This window comes from Cucurbita pepo, chromosome LG11 (assembly GCF_002806865.2).
Source record: "Cucurbita pepo subsp. pepo cultivar mu-cu-16 chromosome LG11, ASM280686v2, whole genome shotgun sequence".
Classification (NCBI taxonomy): domain Eukaryota; kingdom Viridiplantae; phylum Streptophyta; class Magnoliopsida; order Cucurbitales; family Cucurbitaceae; genus Cucurbita; species Cucurbita pepo.
The window spans coordinates 4,213,925-4,232,568 of NC_036648.1; the positions used below are offsets into that span (position 1 = coordinate 4,213,925).

The 18,644-nt window shown below is 35.1% G+C and overlaps 1 protein-coding gene across 1 annotated transcript; it reads left to right on the forward strand.

Moving 5' to 3' along the window:
• Positions 1 to 13,325: 13,325 nt before the first annotated feature.
• LOC111805987 lies at positions 13,326 to 14,046 on the forward strand. Its single transcript, XM_023691301.1, has one exon. The coding sequence runs from the start codon at positions 13,461 to 13,463 to the stop codon at positions 13,650 to 13,652; it is 192 nt and encodes a 63-aa protein (XP_023547069.1). The 5' UTR covers positions 13,326 to 13,460; the 3' UTR covers positions 13,653 to 14,046.
• The last annotated feature ends 4,598 nt before the right edge of the window (positions 14,047 to 18,644 follow it).

An 18,644-nucleotide genomic window follows, 5' to 3' on the forward strand; every position in this document is an offset into this window, starting at 1 on the left:
ACAACTCGCCATTTGCCATGCACCCAGGAGGTACTAAGATGTACCAAGATTTAAAACAACACTTCTGGTGGAAGAGCATGAAGAGGGACGTGGCCGAGTTTGTGAGCAAGTGCTTAGTTTGTCAACAAGTGAAAGCTCCTAGATAAAAGGCGGCGGGGTTGTTGTAGCCCCTAAGCATACTAAAGTGGAAGTGGGAAAACATAGCAATGGACTTCACAGTAGGATTACCCAAAACGCTTAAAGGCTATACAATGATCGGGTAGTTGTCGATAGGTTGACCAAGTCGGCACACTTCCTACCTGGGAAAGCTCCATATACAGTTGACAATTGGGCACAACTGTATGTGAAAGAAATAGTAAGACTACATGGAGTTCCAGTATCTATAGTGTCAGATCGGGACCCATGCTTTACGTCAGCGTTCTAGCTCAGACTTCAAAAAGCGCTGGGTATCCGCCTCGACTTTAGTACCGATTTCCACCCCCAAACAGATGGACATACGGAGCGTTTAAACCAACTTCTAGAGGACATGTTACGCGCTTGCGTACTAGATTTTAAGGGAAGTTGGGATTCCAAACTCCACCTCATGGAATTCTCATATAATAACAACTTCCAAGCCACTATTGGTATGACACCGTTTGAGGCCCTGTATGGGAAACAGTGCAGGTACCCACTATGTTGGGACGAAGTAGGCGAAAGAGAGTTAGTAGGACCCGGGCTGGTTCGATTCACCAATGAAGCTATTCAGAAAAATTCGAGCGAGGATGCGTACCGCTAAAATTCGACAGAAAAGCTACGCCGATGTAAGGCGTAGAAGCTCAGAGTTTGAGACAGGGGACCTAGTATTCCTCAAGGTGGTACCTATGAAAGGTATCTTAAGGCTCGAACGTACGGGCAAGTTAAGTCCTAAATTCATTGGACCATTCGAGATTCTCGAGCAGGTCGGTCTAGTAGCGTATAAGTTAGCCCTACCTCCCGCCCTCTCAAAAGTTCATGATGTATTACGGACCCTGTGTGTGTGAGAGAGAAAGATTGGAAGACAGATCAAATAAAAATAAAAAATACCAAATTTGGAAAACATAATCAAAAGAGATGTTGACATTGGAAGACAGATCAAATACAAATAAAAAATACCAAATTTGGAAAACATAATCAAAAGAGATGTTGACAGGAAAGAGAGGAAGAAAGATTGGAAGACAATCAAATAAAAATAAAAAATACCAAATTTGGAAAACATAATCAAAAGAGATGTTGACATTGGAAGACAGATCAAATAAAAATAAAAAATACCAAATTTGGAAAACATAATCAAAAGAGATGTTGACAGGAAAGAGAGGAAGAAAGATTTGAAGACAGATCAAATAAAAATAAAAAAATACCAAATTTGAAAAACATAATTAAAACAGATGTTCACAGGAAAGAGAGGAAGATTAGATTGGAAATAGTAAAGCTAAATAAAATCGAGTGAGTAGAATTAAACCCTGGTAATAAACTGACTAACNGGTCTAGTAGCGTATAAGTTAGCCCTACCTCCCGCCCTCTCAAAAGTTCATGATGTATTACGGACCCTGTGTGTGTGAGAGAGAAAGATTGGAAGACAGATCAAATAAAAATAAAAAATACCAAATTTGGAAAACATAATCAAAAGAGATGTTGACATTGGAAGACAGATCAAATACAAATAAAAAATACCAAATTTGGAAAACATAATCAAAAGAGATGTTGACAGGAAAGAGAGGAAGAAAGATTGGAAGACAATCAAATAAAAATAAAAAATACCAAATTTGGAAAACATAATCAAAAGAGATGTTGACATTGGAAGACAGATCAAATAAAAATAAAAAATACCAAATTTGGAAAACATAATCAAAAGAGATGTTGACAGGAAAGAGAGGAAGAAAGATTTGAAGACAGATCAAATAAAAATAAAAAAATACCAAATTTGAAAAACATAATTAAAACAGATGTTCACAGGAAAGAGAGGAAGATTAGATTGGAAATAGTAAAGCTAAATAAAATCGAGTGAGTAGAATTAAACCCTGGTAATAAACTGACTAACAGAAACTAATTAAAAGAATTAAATTTAAATTGCTTAAAATAATTAGATATGGAAGTAGAATTGAAAGGCTAAACAGAATTAGAGTTCGAAAGAGAGAGAGGATTTTAGGAAAGAAAAAGAAAGTTAGAACAGTTTGAAGAAGACAAGTACGGTTATTATGACAATGGCAAAATTGAAAGGCTAAATAGAATTAGAGTTAAAGGAGAGAAGAAAAATAAACAAAAACAAGAGAGAGGATTTTAGGAAAGAAAAGAAAGTTAGAACTCTTTTAAAATGGCAAGACCGTAAATAGAATTAAAATATGACATAAAAGAGAAATAAGTGATAGAAGAAGATATGAGAAATTGTTATATTTGTATCTATAAAATATAACATTAAATTCTAAATTATCCAAGCCACTTGAAATATTAATAATATTGACATATTATTAATTTAAGTTTTAAGTTTTATTATCCTATATAATTTAGAAACAATGAAAACATGGAATTCGATTTTTATTGAGACCGTTTAGAGTAGTTTTTCACACGGTTAGTTGGATATTAATTAAAATGTGAAATACTAACAAAATGTGACGAACGATGCGATAGGAAGCAAACCTTTGCAACATTTGGTGTAGTTCTCGAGGAACGGGAGCTTGTAAATAAATTAGGGAATTCTTCGGCTAAGGCCAACCAGGTAAGTGGCCTTACTATATGATAGGCTAAAAATTGTATGAGTTACAATGTTGTATGAACTATGTCGTACGATGCGGTATATGAGTTATGATGATGTGTGGGTTATGATACCTGATGATGTACTCAGTATATATATATATTTTGATGAATGTCGTACTTGATATGTTTGATGCACTTTGTGGCAATATGATGAGTATGATGATTGCGTGACGTTTACCTTAATATGATGATGTTTTCCATATTGAGCATGCTAGATGATGATGAGTGCCATATTGCATCATGTCGTTAGATCGACGTAGGACACAACCCTAAGAGCATGAAAATGATATTAATATAAATATCCACGATATGCGTTACCTAGAGTAACAAAGAGATGAGACTAGAGGGTTGTGTCAGAAGAGACATTACGATGGATTTAGAGGGACCTCATGCATTTTGTATGTTCATAAGCATAGGGCTACTTCCCCTAGAGATGATGAGTGCGGACGCGCACCTTATGATGAGCGCGAATGCGCACAGGTGCGAAAGCACACAGATGAGGGTGTTCATGAGGCGCATGACACTATGGGGTTCCGCTGACCTCCGGACGTCGCTACAGATTAGCTTGACCAGAGGGTCCAGGGGGTGTGCGAGCGCCCTGGGGACTCACACTCGCACGTGTGAGTCGTGTGTAGGGAAGTACTACACATCCAATTTGTCCGAGACTGGAGGCCACCCCTAAGATGATTAGAGATAGGTCCCTATTCATGATTGCATGTGTTTGCATTAGCATGGCCCCTATAGTGGGGTCACTTACTGAGTATTCTTTGAAATACTCAGGCCGTGTGCCACATCATTTTTCAGGTAAAAGCAAGGCGCACTTGTACGGAGGACGGCGGCATCGCGAGCAGAGACTGTGGCACGTGCATAGGGTAGATTCATATTTAAATTTCTAGTCTTAAGTTAGAATAGGTTGTTTTGCATTTCATTGTTTTAAATTATTTTGTATTTGTTTTTGTTTTCTCTAAATTTCAGTATTTCATATTTAAACACGTAAGACCATGACTGTGTTTTCCAGAGAAAAAGTTGTTTTAAACGTTTTTTGAAGTTTACGTTATCAATTATGTTCATGTAAGAGTTATATTTCCGCATTATAGATGAGCATGAGACGTTAGTAGCGACTCTGAGTATGTGAAAATTTAGGGTCGTTACATAGACTATTAACCACTTCAACTTAATGAAGATCTAAGTTACGAGGAAAAAACCAGTAAGAATCTTAACAAGAGAAGTAAAAGCATTACGCAACAGAAACATTGCGTTCATTAAGGTGTTGTGGCAAAATCCTCACACCAAAGAGGCCACGTGGGAGAGTGAGGTCGAAATAAGTGGAAAACTCTCCGAACTAGTATAAGAGTTGGAGACTTTCGAGGACGAAAGTTCTTTTTAGGGGTAGATAATGTAACGGCCCGTTAGGTTTAATATATATGTGTATTAGAATAAAAATGACAAAATAAGGAAGAAAAAAGAGAAAAAAAGAAAAAAAGAAATTGACCACCTCTCCTTCAATCTCTCATCCCCTCCCCTAAAATACTTCTCTCATCCAGTATCAATAATTCATCAAACAAAATAGAAACATAAAGAAAATATTTTCTGGAGGAAAAAAATGCTTATGATGAAGAGATGTTTAGACAATAAGACGAGAGATGTTTAGACAATAATGACAGAGAGATGGTTAGACAATAATGGAGAGATCAGAAGAAAGTAATGGAGAGATAATAGGCAGATAAATGAAGAGAGATGTCATTTGGATTGGAAAGGTTAGTAGTCAGATTTACCTTAACTTTATAAATTATCAGTTAGATTTGAGTTAGAACTTTAGAAATTATCAGTTTCTCAATTAGAAATTATCTATCCTATTAATAGTCTGGTAAAAAAAATAGATAGATAAGAAAGAGAGGAAGACAGGAAAAGGAATATCTCGAAAACATATTCAAATAAATATAAAAAAAAATTTGGACAAAAGGATAAAAAAGAAAGAAAGAGAGAGGGGAAGATTGGGAAAACAGATCAAAAAATAATAATAATAATAATAATAATAATAATAATAATAATAATAATACATATAGAGAGAAGAAGATAAAAACAATACATGGAATGAGGAGAAGATTAGATTTGGAAGTATAAAAGCCAAAAAAAAATATATGCTAATAAAATAAACTAGTGAGCAGAACTAAACGATTTAGAAAATTAAACGATTTAGATCTAGATATGGGAGTAGAATTAAACTCCTTGTAAGAAACTAAAGAGAACTACTCCTGCCTGATTAATGAGACTGAACCTTCTTTCACTCCTGAACCTATTCTATTGGTCACACTGCTTGCTTCGCTCGCTCCTCGTATTCGAGAACAAGGTAATGAGTAAGTCAAGACTCAACGAAAGACTCAACCCCTTATGAATGAGATAGAACTACTGAACCTATTGAAGAATAAGAAAAGAGATGAATGAGACTTATGAACGAACCTTCTCTGATTTCACTCGTTTACTCTCCTGTAACAAAGATGAATAAGACAGAACAGTAAGGAAAGACGAAACGAAACTCAACATGAGAGTTCACTGGAAGGAAAGACTATCGAAGAATCAATTCGACTTAAAGAATTATATAATTAAACTCATTGAAGAAACGGATTAAAAGAGTTAGATTTAGATATGGGAGTAGAATTCGAGTTAAAGAATTATAGAATTATACTCCTTGAAGAAACGGATTAAAAGAGTTAGATTTAGATATGAGAGTAGAATTAAACTCGTAAGAAACTACTCAAAAGAATTATAGAATTAAACTCATGGAATAAACTAATAAAAGAATTAGAGTGAAAAAAAAAAAAAACAAAAGAGAAATTTTAGGAAAGAAAAGAAAATTAGAACCGTTTCAAAATGGCGGTTGAGATGGTGTACTGTAAACAGAATTAAAATATAACAAAAAGTGAGAGAATGAGAATGGAAGATATGAGAAATTATTATATTTGTATCTATGATATAACATTAAATTTTGATCCATCCAAGCCGCTTGAAATATTAATAATATTGGCATATCTTTAATTTAAGCTTTAAGTTTTATTATTCTATATAATTTAGAAATAATGAAAACATGGAACTCGATTTTTATTGAGGCCATTTAGAGCCGTATTTCACACTGTTAGTTGGATTATTAATTAAAATGTGAAATACTAACAAAATGTGACGAATGATGCGATAGGAATCAAACCTTGAAAACATTTGGTGTAGTTCTCGAGGAATGGGAGCTTACATTAAATAAATTAGGGAATACTCCGGCTAAGGCCAACCAGGTAAGTGGTCTTACTATAGGATAGGCTAAAAAAAATTGTATGAGTTATGATGATGTGTGGATTACCATNCGAAACTCAACATGAGAGTTCACTGGAAGGAAAGACTATCGAAGAATCAATTCGACTTAAAGAATTATATAATTAAACTCATTGAAGAAACGGATTAAAAGAGTTAGATTTAGATATGGGAGTAGAATTCGAGTTAAAGAATTATAGAATTATACTCCTTGAAGAAACGGATTAAAAGAGTTAGATTTAGATATGAGAGTAGAATTAAACTCGTAAGAAACTACTCAAAAGAATTATAGAATTAAACTCATGGAATAAACTAATAAAAGAATTAGAGTGAAAAAAAAAAAAAACAAAAGAGAAATTTTAGGAAAGAAAAGAAAATTAGAACCGTTTCAAAATGGCGGTTGAGATGGTGTACTGTAAACAGAATTAAAATATAACAAAAAGTGAGAGAATGAGAATGGAAGATATGAGAAATTATTATATTTGTATCTATGATATAACATTAAATTTTGATCCATCCAAGCCGCTTGAAATATTAATAATATTGGCATATCTTTAATTTAAGCTTTAAGTTTTATTATTCTATATAATTTAGAAATAATGAAAACATGGAACTCGATTTTTATTGAGGCCATTTAGAGCCGTATTTCACACTGTTAGTTGGATTATTAATTAAAATGTGAAATACTAACAAAATGTGACGAATGATGCGATAGGAATCAAACCTTGAAAACATTTGGTGTAGTTCTCGAGGAATGGGAGCTTACATTAAATAAATTAGGGAATACTCCGGCTAAGGCCAACCAGGTAAGTGGTCTTACTATAGGATAGGCTAAAAAAAATTGTATGAGTTATGATGATGTGTGGATTACCATGCTTGATGATATGGGCAGTATATACATATTTTGATGAATGACACTTGATATGTTTGACGAACTTTGTGGCATTATGATGAGTATGATGATTGCATGATGTTTACCTTAATATGATGATGTTTTCCATATTGAGCATGCTAGATGATGATGAGTGCCATATTGCATCATGTCGTTAGATCGACATAGGACACAACCCTAAGAGCATGAAAATGATATTAATATAAATATCCACGAGTATGTGTTACCTAGAGTAATAAGGNTAAACTCATTGAAGAAACGGATTAAAAGAGTTAGATTTAGATATGGGAGTAGAATTCGAGTTAAAGAATTATAGAATTATACTCCTTGAAGAAACGGATTAAAAGAGTTAGATTTAGATATGAGAGTAGAATTAAACTCGTAAGAAACTACTCAAAAGAATTATAGAATTAAACTCATGGAATAAACTAATAAAAGAATTAGAGTGAAAAAAAAAAAAAACAAAAGAGAAATTTTAGGAAAGAAAAGAAAATTAGAACCGTTTCAAAATGGCGGTTGAGATGGTGTACTGTAAACAGAATTAAAATATAACAAAAAGTGAGAGAATGAGAATGGAAGATATGAGAAATTATTATATTTGTATCTATGATATAACATTAAATTNTGGGGCCACTTACTGAGTATTCTTTGAAATACTCAGGCCGTGTGCCACATCATTTTCCAGGTAAAGGCAAGGCGCACTTGTACGGAGGACGGCGAAATCGCGAGCAGAGACTGTGCNAATGAGAATGGAAGATATGAGAAATTATTATATTTGTATCTATGATATAACATTAAATTTTGATCCATCCAAGCCGCTTGAAATATTAATAATATTGGCATATCTTTAATTTAAGCTTTAAGTTTTATTATTCTATATAATTTAGAAATAATGAAAACATGGAACTCGATTTTTATTGAGGCCANGGCGCACTTGTACGGAGGACGGCGAAATCGCGAGCAGAGACTGTGCCACGTGTATAGGGTAGATTCATATTTAAATTTCTAGTCTTAAGTTAGAATATGTTGTTTTGCATTTCATTCTTTTAAATTATTTTGTATTTGTTTTTGTTTTCTCTAAATTAGTAATTCATATTTAAACACGTAATACCATGGTTGTGTTTTCCAGAGAAGAAGTTGTTTTAAAAGTGTTTTTGAAGTTTACGTTATAAATTATGTTCATGTAAGTGTTTTATTTCTGCATTATAGATGAGCATAAGACGTTAGTAGCGACTCTGAGTATGTGGAAATTTAGGGTCGTTACAGTCCAAATGTAGTTATGATCAACACATTGATTACTCATTCAACCGCTCTGGCCAGAAAACATTACTAGTAGCTTGTTCATATTTACTGTTAAAATTGCACCAAAACAATGTGGTTTGCAAAAGATTTTTTTTAAAGTTACAGTTGTAATTGCCTCCAGCATTGATGACATGTTGGCCCAAATCATTATCTTTCGATACCTAGTGAACCACCAGAATTGAATCCGCCATCGAATTCCAAATGGTATCTTGCCAATTGGACACTACAGGTTACATCTTGGATGCTAACAGTGTAACTTGCAACTTGGATGTTGCTAACACGACTTAATATATTGTGTGGTTCCAAAGCAATCACTCCGATTAAACATAATATATTAAGAGAATTCTTTTTTTTTTTTTTTTCCTGGGGAGATTTATCACTTTTCATACCCAACTCGTTCACATTTTGTCTTTTATATATATATATATATATATATATATAGCCAAATTGAGTACCTATACAATTATTTGGATGTAGTTAACCTTTGAACCATGGTACAATTGAAAAAGTTGTGTAAATTTATTTTATTTAAAGGTCTTTGTGACTATAAATCCTCTAATTATTGATCCAAATTTTAAAATGGTAGAACGCTCGTTTAATGAGTAATAGGTCCTCTTTTTATTGATAGGAATTTCAATATTTTAAAGGAATATTTATTTACTATTAATAGAATAATATGAACACTAACCAAATATAATGTCAACATAACTTTCTTAACTTGTCCCCATATATATATAATATGTCTAGTGAGACGGTTACTTATCCACTATCAATTTGAAGCTAATATATTATACGTCATTTAGATAAAATTTTGTTGTATCTCCCTCGCAGTGGAAAGTTTGAATGAAAATATTTCAAATGAAGAATTTCATAATCTTTGAAATGAAGAATAACCTCGTACTTACGAATGATGAGGTCCCCCAACCAAAAATAACTATCGTAAGTTTGATGTGGATTTGTTAGGTTTGTTGGCGTCATGTTGGAGTCATTGACATGTGTGACTTTTACCGATGCTATATATATAGCATTTCAAAAAAAATTCTATTGATGCATCCACGATAGTGTCTCGACCTAAGAGTTAACGTTATCCCAACTAATTAGTTTGAAGACATTATTGAAATTTTAAATTTTTTAGGTCCAAATTTTATTAGAATTAGACCTTTAACCTCATAATAACGAACATTTTATTTATAAAATTATTCATTAGAGAATTGAATGAAAGTCAGATTACATTATTTCCAATGATACACTAATCTCAAGGGATTGAGAGATCCAAGATACAAGTGAATACCTTGGTCACTACCTGCCCAAGTGCAATTATGATGAACGCATTGATCACTAAACCAGGTCCCTTTTTTTGGGCCAAAAAACATCACCGGTAACTTGTCCATATTTGCTACTAAAATGGCACCAAAACAATGTAGAACGCCAAAAAATTTCTTTGAAACTCCCGTTGTAGTTTTCTCAAGTGTGGAGTACATGTTCACCCAGATCATCATTTTTTGACTTGCAATGAACCGTTAGAGTTGAAGCAGTCATAAAATTTATAATAGTCACTTGCCATGAGGTGAATGGTAATTGTAGCTTAGATTCTGCAATACAAAACTTCATCCTATTGTTCGATGTCAAAGCAGCAAATACGATTAAACATAAAATGCTTAGAGACTTCATTTTTTCTGTGAGATTGCTTACCCTTTTAAAAAAACTTATTTCTATTCTCTTTTATATTCTCTTTTATATTATACCTATATAACCAAAGTGAGACTCTCAATTAATTCATAAATTTTAGTTATTACACCATAAAAGTTATGTTAGCTTTAAATATGGTTAAATATTTTAAAACCAAGTTGTTGGTCTCAAATCTTGTTGCCACCACTATAATTAATTAATTAATTATATTTATATTTATATATATATATATATATATATATATATATATATATATATACCTCAAAATATTGTGAGTCTATCGATCTCAACAAACCGTTAATTTTGAAAAAGGCTTGAACCCTTGTTAATTCGAGTTCGAGCTTGTTTAAACTTACAAATTTGTCTCCAACGGCCTTTGAATAATAAAAAATAATAATAACATCTCGATGAACAACTAAGAATGAAGAACATGACTTGTAACGGATCAGTAAAAAAAAAAAAAAAAAATTCACGATCGTCGGTGAAAGCTGGAGTTTTCGTTCCCACACGACCCACGAGCCTCGCCCAACTTCGGGGGTCACCACAACAACAGACCCCGACCCTCAGCCAAACCGCCTGCAAGGAAGAAAACGAAAAAACGTGAGAGTGAGGAAGAAATCGACGACGCTCCGGTAAAGCCAAACCATACGAAATCAACTTCGAAACATCTGATCAACGCTGCTTACACGTCGTACACCGTCGGGTAAGGGAGACAGAACGTCGAATTTCCAAACCCTCTCAAATCTGAGAGTGTTAGGCCCTTGGAAACTGAGGAAAAAGGACGTCGGAACGACGTTACCCAGGAGAGAGAGAGATCGCCGGAAAATTTTGAATAACCAAGCGAAGAAGACGAAGTCCGACCCGAGGGTCGGACCCCTGTGACCCGAACCGTGTCTAACCCACTCCAGTCCAAACCTCGACCGATGACACCCCCGCGACTCAGTCACCTCAGCCCAAACCAGGAAGCCCAATTACTGCCTAACCCATCAGACGTGACCCGGGACCAAAAACCCAACCGACCCGAGACCCGCAAGCCCAATCCCATACCCGACGCTCACAGTCCAGCCCACCTACAATCGTTTCCTTTTAGTCCAAGCTCGGTCCACCACTCGCGGTCAGTCCAGACCCGCGACTGCAACCTGAAAACTTGCGCTCGACCCGACGACGCGCGCCTCAGCCCGACTTCAGCTAGCACACGCGGCCGCTCCTGGTAGCGCCATGTGGTAGATTCTGGCGCAAAACTCCCCTCGGCTCTGGCGACTTAGTTGGCTCCAGCGGCTTATTCGGCTCGGGAACCCTATTTCTGACCTGTTCGACACCTTTCCAACCCTCCCAAACTTGATTTCGACCCCGTTTAAGGTAAAATATATCATTTTAAGGCCGTATTTCACAAATTCAAGTTGGAAATTAATTATGTTTATGAAATACTAACGAAGGTGTCGAATGATCCAATAGGAACCAACCATCAATGGAAGCGTAGGACGTATACGAGGAGCTAGGAGGTTACGTTTATATTTTAAGGAGTACTTCGGCTAAGGCCTACCAAGTAAGTGGCTCACCCGTTGTAGGTTACGCATTGTATGTTGTATGTTGGCACGTGCCTGTGGATTCGCACGTGTCATTAAATTGTATGCTAGATTGTTATACTCGATTATGTATGCTTGTGAAATGTGAATGTATGTTGTTTAGTATGATGTGATGTGCTATGCTTATGACGTGTATGATGTGTCTGGATGATTCTGGCATGAATGGTACTATAATTTGAATGTAAACAGCATGTAATGTATGACATGAAATCACGATAAATTGTATGAAATGTAACCCCGTTAGGATTATGTATGATACGTAGACTGAAAAATAAGGAATGACATGTTAAGCATGAAAGATAATAGCGGGGTTATATTCATTAATGATAAAAGTAGAAATATTGGGGACCTCATGCATTATGTGTGCTCATGCATTGGGGGGATACCCCTATTCCATCACGAGGGTACGGACGCGTACACCCAATGGCAAGGGTACGTNAGGCCTACCAAGTAAGTGGCTCACCCGTTGTAGGTTACGCATTGTATGTTGTATGTTGGCACGTGCCTGTGGATTCGCACGTGTCATTAAATTGTATGCTAGATTGTTATACTCGATTATGTATGCTTGTGAAATGTGAATGTATGTTGTTTAGTATGATGTGATGTGCTATGCTTATGACGTGTATGATGTGTCTGGATGATTCTGGCATGAATGGTACTATAATTTGAATGTAAACAGCATGTAATGTATGACATGAAATCACGATAAATTGTATGAAATGTAACCCCGTTAGGATTATGTATGATACGTAGACTGAAAAATAAGGAATGACATGTTAAGCATGAAAGATAATAGCGGGGTTATATTCATTAATGATAAAAGTAGAAATATTGGGGACCTCATGCATTATGTGTGCTCATGCATTGGGGGGATACCCCTATTCCATCACGAGGGTACGGACGCGTACACCCAATGGCAAGGGTACGTTCGTTATGTTTTGCATAGCGTTGTCGTGACGGTTACTAGTTCTAACGGGTATCCGGCCTAAGGAGCTCCCAGAGTATGCTCGCTCGACAAGGAAAGTGGCCCAACGGTGTGCAAATTGACTGGTGAGCCCATACTCGCACGTATGGGTTGTGTCTAGAGTATATGGTACACGTCCAAATTACCCATTAGGACAAAACCGAAGGAAGATAGATTGAAAGATAGGTCTCATCATCTCATTTGCATGTGATTGTTGAACCCCAATAGGGGGTCACTTACTGAGTATTCTAGAAATACTCAAGCTCGTGCTACCACATTTTCAGATAAAGACAAGGCACCCTTGTGAGACCGAGGCAGCATCGCACATCCCAGGATCGTTGCACATGCATAGGATAGTTGTTTCCCTTTCGTTCGTAGTATAGGTGAATTAAATTTCATTTGCATTCATAGTATAGGTTAGTATAGATTGAATTCCCGTTTGCATCATTAGTATAGGTTAGTATATGTTGAATTGTAATCGCATTAATAAATTATAGGTTAGTATAGAACATTTATTTTAGAGTTGTTTTCCCTCTCTTTCCCTTATATTCATTATTCATGAGATAATAAAAGACAAACTTATGTCGCGGTTACAGTAAAAGCCCATTTCAAATAGTGTACTTATTATCATTTAAATGAAATATAAAAAATATATATATATTATGAACATTACATATGGGGAATAAAATGAGGCCTTTTTCCAATTATATGAAGTCATAGACGCCTCCCCTGTATGCCTATATATATATATATATATATCTCCCACTGGAACGATCTAGTAAGATCCTCAGGAAATTATGAACGGCGAGGATGTAGCAACCTCAATCCTTATCTAGATGGGATCATGAGGGTCCCATCCCAGCCGTAGAAACAAGGTGCCATCCTTCTCTATAAATATATTATTCCACCTGAGCAAGTCGTCACTGAAATATTTTAATTTTATTTCACCCACCGGAAAATGTTGTTCTGCAAGGAGGACAAAGAGCTGGGTCGGCGGCAGGCCATGGGGAGGTGCCCGTTGTGCGGCGGCAAAGTTGAGGCAGTGGACGTGGAGAGGAAATGGAGGCTCTGTTTAGCTCCACTCTGTTTCAAAATCAAGAGGAAATATTACTGTCTTATGTGTGGCCGTCGTTTGGAATTGTATTATTAATCTTCTTCTTTTTCTTGTTTTCTTTTGTGTTCTTAGATTGAATGAGTTATATGACTAAGGGTTTCTGGGTTTCTTTTTCCTTTTGTTGGTGTAAATGGTTTTATGGAGTTTGATTGCTTATGAATGTTTTCAGGGAGGGAGGGGGAGAGATTTGTATTATCTCTGTGGGTTTTAGAGGAGTTAAGTTCCGATTAAGTGGAGGTTGTTCGTAAGTTTAAGAGAATTAAAGAGGTATCGAGGGAGGTTTTATGGTGTAGTTCAAAAAGAGGAGCCTGAGTAGCCTCAGGTTAGCTAATGAAGGATGAACGTTATCTTCATTCAAATAAGGTCAAGTAACTTTACGAGAGCTTAGCTTAAAGTAGATAATATTATATTATAAGGGTAGTTGATTTTAATAAAGGTAATAGCTATTTTATCTATTTTTAAATGAGCATCGAGACCGTCGTTTTTTTCATTTTGATCTCTTACTATATATTACGACTTAAAGACGTGATCTTACCCTCTTAATTTAAACCAAAAATTAAATTCTTTGATAAGAGAGAAAAGTTAATGGATATTTTTATNTTTTTTTTTTTTTTTTTTTTTTTTTTTTGTAAGAATTTCAATTGAGCTATACTCATGTTACTTAACAGTAACGTGAGTTCAAATATTCGAATCTACCCAATAAATATTGAACACAAATTTGAAATATTGGTTCGATTTATCTTCTGCATTCAATGATATAAATTTTTAATTATTTTATACCGACAATGTAAATGATGTTGAAGATAAGTATATTTATATATATTTATTTATTGTGGTAGCGATGTATTTCACATGGTATTGATATGGTCTTTGTCACATCTCGAGTTATATATTATTCTTTTCTGTATGTGAATATTATTTTATTATTCGATTTTTGTTTCCTTATCTGTCATTCCTAACAAAAACGTCCATTATTATAATTCTTTTCTAAAATAGAATTATTGGGAAGCTTTTCCTAACTTTTCTTCTACGAAAATGAAAGCACTTTAAGTTCGTTGCGTTACGGTCAATCTCAAATACAAAATTCAAATTTTTGGGTTACTTACTCTTATAAAGTCAATTTCATTAACTCAATATTTATGTGAGAGGATGAATATTCTTTTTAGTTTAAGAGAAATAAATATTTAACCACGATATAAAATAATATTTTAAAATTTAGGAACGAACCGTTGAAAGTTCTATAAAAATTTAGAGGCTTAATTATCTCATACCCAGAATACGAAATTTGAATTCGATACCTGATAGCTCCTACATCTTTACGGCATGGTTACATTACTTCTACGTGCTTTTAAGAGTGGAGACTATCCTCATAGACTAGCATAAATTTTTTCAGCATGTTTAAGAAAATTCTCAGGAAGTTATCCAACATATAATTACTCAAAAGAAAGTAAACACGTTTATCTTTAGAGTTGTTATGATTAACTTCCGTTCTTTTTAAGTCTTTCTTGGTCATTTTTTCTCAAGATCACTCTCATTTGGACGTGATTTTGGTTCATTCATGTATCCACATTTACTCCGGTATCACATTTTATAACATGAGAATTTCATTATTGTGAATTGCTATATTCGGATATGTTCACGCGTGCTTTTAAAATTGTTAACATCAATTTTATTATATTTAAAATCACTATGAAAAAGATATTTACTCGTTCAAAATCAATTTAATATTTAATTTTACATTTTCAAATTCATTTTTCATACTATTAAAATAAATTTTTAGTGATGGATCATTTTAAAGCAAAAGTAATTTTAATTCGTAAGGGAGAAATGAAACATTGTTTATAAACGTGTAGAAACTTCTTTTTAGTAGACATATTTTAAAATTGTGAGGGTGACGATAATACATAATAGGCCAAAACGGATAATATCTATTAACTGCGGGTTTGGGTTATTACAAATGATACCAAAGTCAGTCACACATGATGCGAGACAATGGTGGAAATAGGGCTAAACTCTCTCTATCGCAGACGCGTTTTAAAATCGTGAGGTTATCGATGGTACATAACAGATGAAAGTAGACAAAACAATGTTAGGCTTCCCCCCATTAAATAACAAGGCTGCTTCCCCCATCTGATCCCGCCGTCGTTGAGCTGGTCCGGCTTGGATTATTGTTGTGGAGATATTGAATGAGTTTGGTTTAAATTGATTTTGAGAAGCATTGATAAAGCAGCGATGGGACCGCAGTGGCCTGACTGACGCCCCTCATCGTTAAAGCTTCAGACTGTCATGTGAGATCCGTCAGAAACACAAAAGCATGGTGGTTGCTCATTTCATTCTACTTAATGCCATATATGATTAAAGTGACACGTGTTGGATGGAAATTAAAGTGATATCAATGAAATTTTTAACTGTGAGGGTTGCACAAATGTGGTTCGAGTTGAAATTGATGAATTATACATATTAGCAAAAGGTGTCGTGTGCATCATTCATGCGGTAAGGTGATGTAGGTAAGGTGATGTAGAGTTATGATGGGAATCCACTAGGGTGATCCTTAGCCGTGATTGAGGTGTGGTCACATGGCTAGAATTCAAAGAGACCTTCGGGGTGGAGTACTACCCAAAGGCAGCCCAACTCCAAAAACGACAAAACTTCACTCAGCTAATACAAAATAGACCCTTTGTCACTACCTATGGAGTTCACGAGATTGAAGCAATTTGCCTCGAAACTGGTTAATATAGAAATAAAGTTGGCACTGAGATTCATCCAAGCCTAGATGAGAGGATTTGTCGTATGATTGAGGTCATAACCCCTATCATCTATGTTGCCACTCTAGAGAAGCTAAGGCTATGAACGGAAATAAAGTTAGAGAACTTTGAGGATCGCCAATACTAACAGCCATAGCGAGATAGAATCGGCGATATGACTAAATCGACTCACATTGTCAACCACTAGTGAGCCTATAGCAACAGACGAGCCGACACCATAGAAACTTAAGACATGGTCAGCAATCACGCCAAAAGACGCTTAGAGGAAACAAGAGGCCCCTTTGAGGCCCCTTTGCAGCGAGTGCAATAGGAAGGATTGTGGATGGTGTATTGCCTGGACATGCAACCAAAAGGGCTACATAGCTATGAACTGCCCGAAGACCTTGAAAGGGTAACACACCCCAATCCTTAGGGTTTTGGTTGGGCAGTCTTGAACACTTTTAATTTAACAAGACATAAGATGGTTTTAAAGAAACATTTTAAATAAAATATTAAGAATCTATCCATCAAATCTATTTTAAAATCTAAATTTAATAGAATATTACGTATGCATGTCCGCTGGGTTCACTATATCATAAATGAACAAAAGTTTGACTTGCATCTTAGACCATAGGAACCTCATACATTTATACATGTTATGTGTAACGAGATATTTCTCCGTTATGATCAGTACAAACATGTATGTTAAGATATCGAAGTTGTCATGATATAGCCAAATGAGCCGGACCCAAATGAAAATATGGATTAATATTAGAAGTTATTGAATCAATGTTTATAGATAAGGTGTAAAAATATAGTGTTTTGGGAAGCGTGGTGGGTGAGTAGAGGCATGTTCCATAAAGGCTGCGGGGGGCGGCAGAGTGAGTTTGTTTGGTTAGGTGATGATATGGACCATATGAACACACTCTGCCAGAGCTACGCCACCTGCCTTTTCAACTCACCTTCATTCTTATCCTTATAAGATATTGGGAAATATCTAACAAAATAATGTCTTGACCAAATATGGAAATTCTTTGGGGATAATAATGCAATAATCGGATCTCAGGTCGAGTCTTCACTCATTTTGCAAGATCATCAATGACTCACTCAGATTATCGCGAATCTAACCATTTAAATATTTGGGTTGGTGTAACGATGAGTCCATCGAGCCATTTCAATGAGGAGATCTAAATATGGTCGGTCAATCCATTTAAAATATTGATCCACATCAAACTTAATTGAATACATGGATTCATCAAACTAAGTTATTCAAACTTTGATTTTGAATCAAATTTAGATCGTGTCTAAACTGAACTTGGGTCGACGATTATGCTTTGGGCCCGTTGTTGATGCTGATAGGAGAATAAACTTGGTATCTTCACTCCCCTAAGTAGAGATGCTTATAGAGTAGAGTGACAGTAAGGACGGGAAGCCTTCCTCGTATCCATCCCCCACCTATTTCATTCATCATTCTCACAAAATTTCTCTCGTGGAATCAAGGTGGTAGCTGTTTTTTTATTATTATTTTTAAAAAATAGTTATTTTAAATTTTTTCATTTTTTTAATATAATCTTTATTAAAGTAATTGTAAAAAAATTTAGTAAATCAATATATTTGATATAATATTTTAACAACAGTATTTAATAATTAGATAAAAAACTACAACATAATTTAGTTTCCAAAACTAACTATTTTTTTTTTCATAGGGCCCAAATGTATTGAAAATATATTTATTTATTAAGGAGGACCTACCAATCTTTACTTGCAATTTCGACTGAGGTTCTTCTATCACGGTAGTTTACTGTTCCTCAGTACTATAGAAAAAAGGGGTTGTGTCGAAGCACCATAAGCTACAAGCTCCCCATCAACCATCTTGGTTCGAGGATTTTTTACTTCGAGTCAAGTCCACTCATGTACAAAGTTTGTTTGTTCATACATGTGATTTGGGGATCTTTTGTTTGCTCTGATAGCTAGAGCCAGCCTGTCTTTCGAACCAAGATTATAATCTCGTCCCTAGCCTCATTTACCTAACGAAAAAAAAAAAAACATTCCCCACTTCTCTCGAAAGACCCGACCCCAAGTACTCGTTGGGACAAACATGCCCTTAAGTATTAGAGGTGAGTTTGGGTTCTAAAGCCCACTCCACATTGGGCCATGGTTCATGATGTGTTGATTTAAAAATTTAGGAAAATTAGGATGAACTATGAATTCTTTTCATTTCCAATCGGATCAACCCAAAGCAAATCTTCCTTGATTTTATGCTTTTTAAAATTAAAATTGAAAC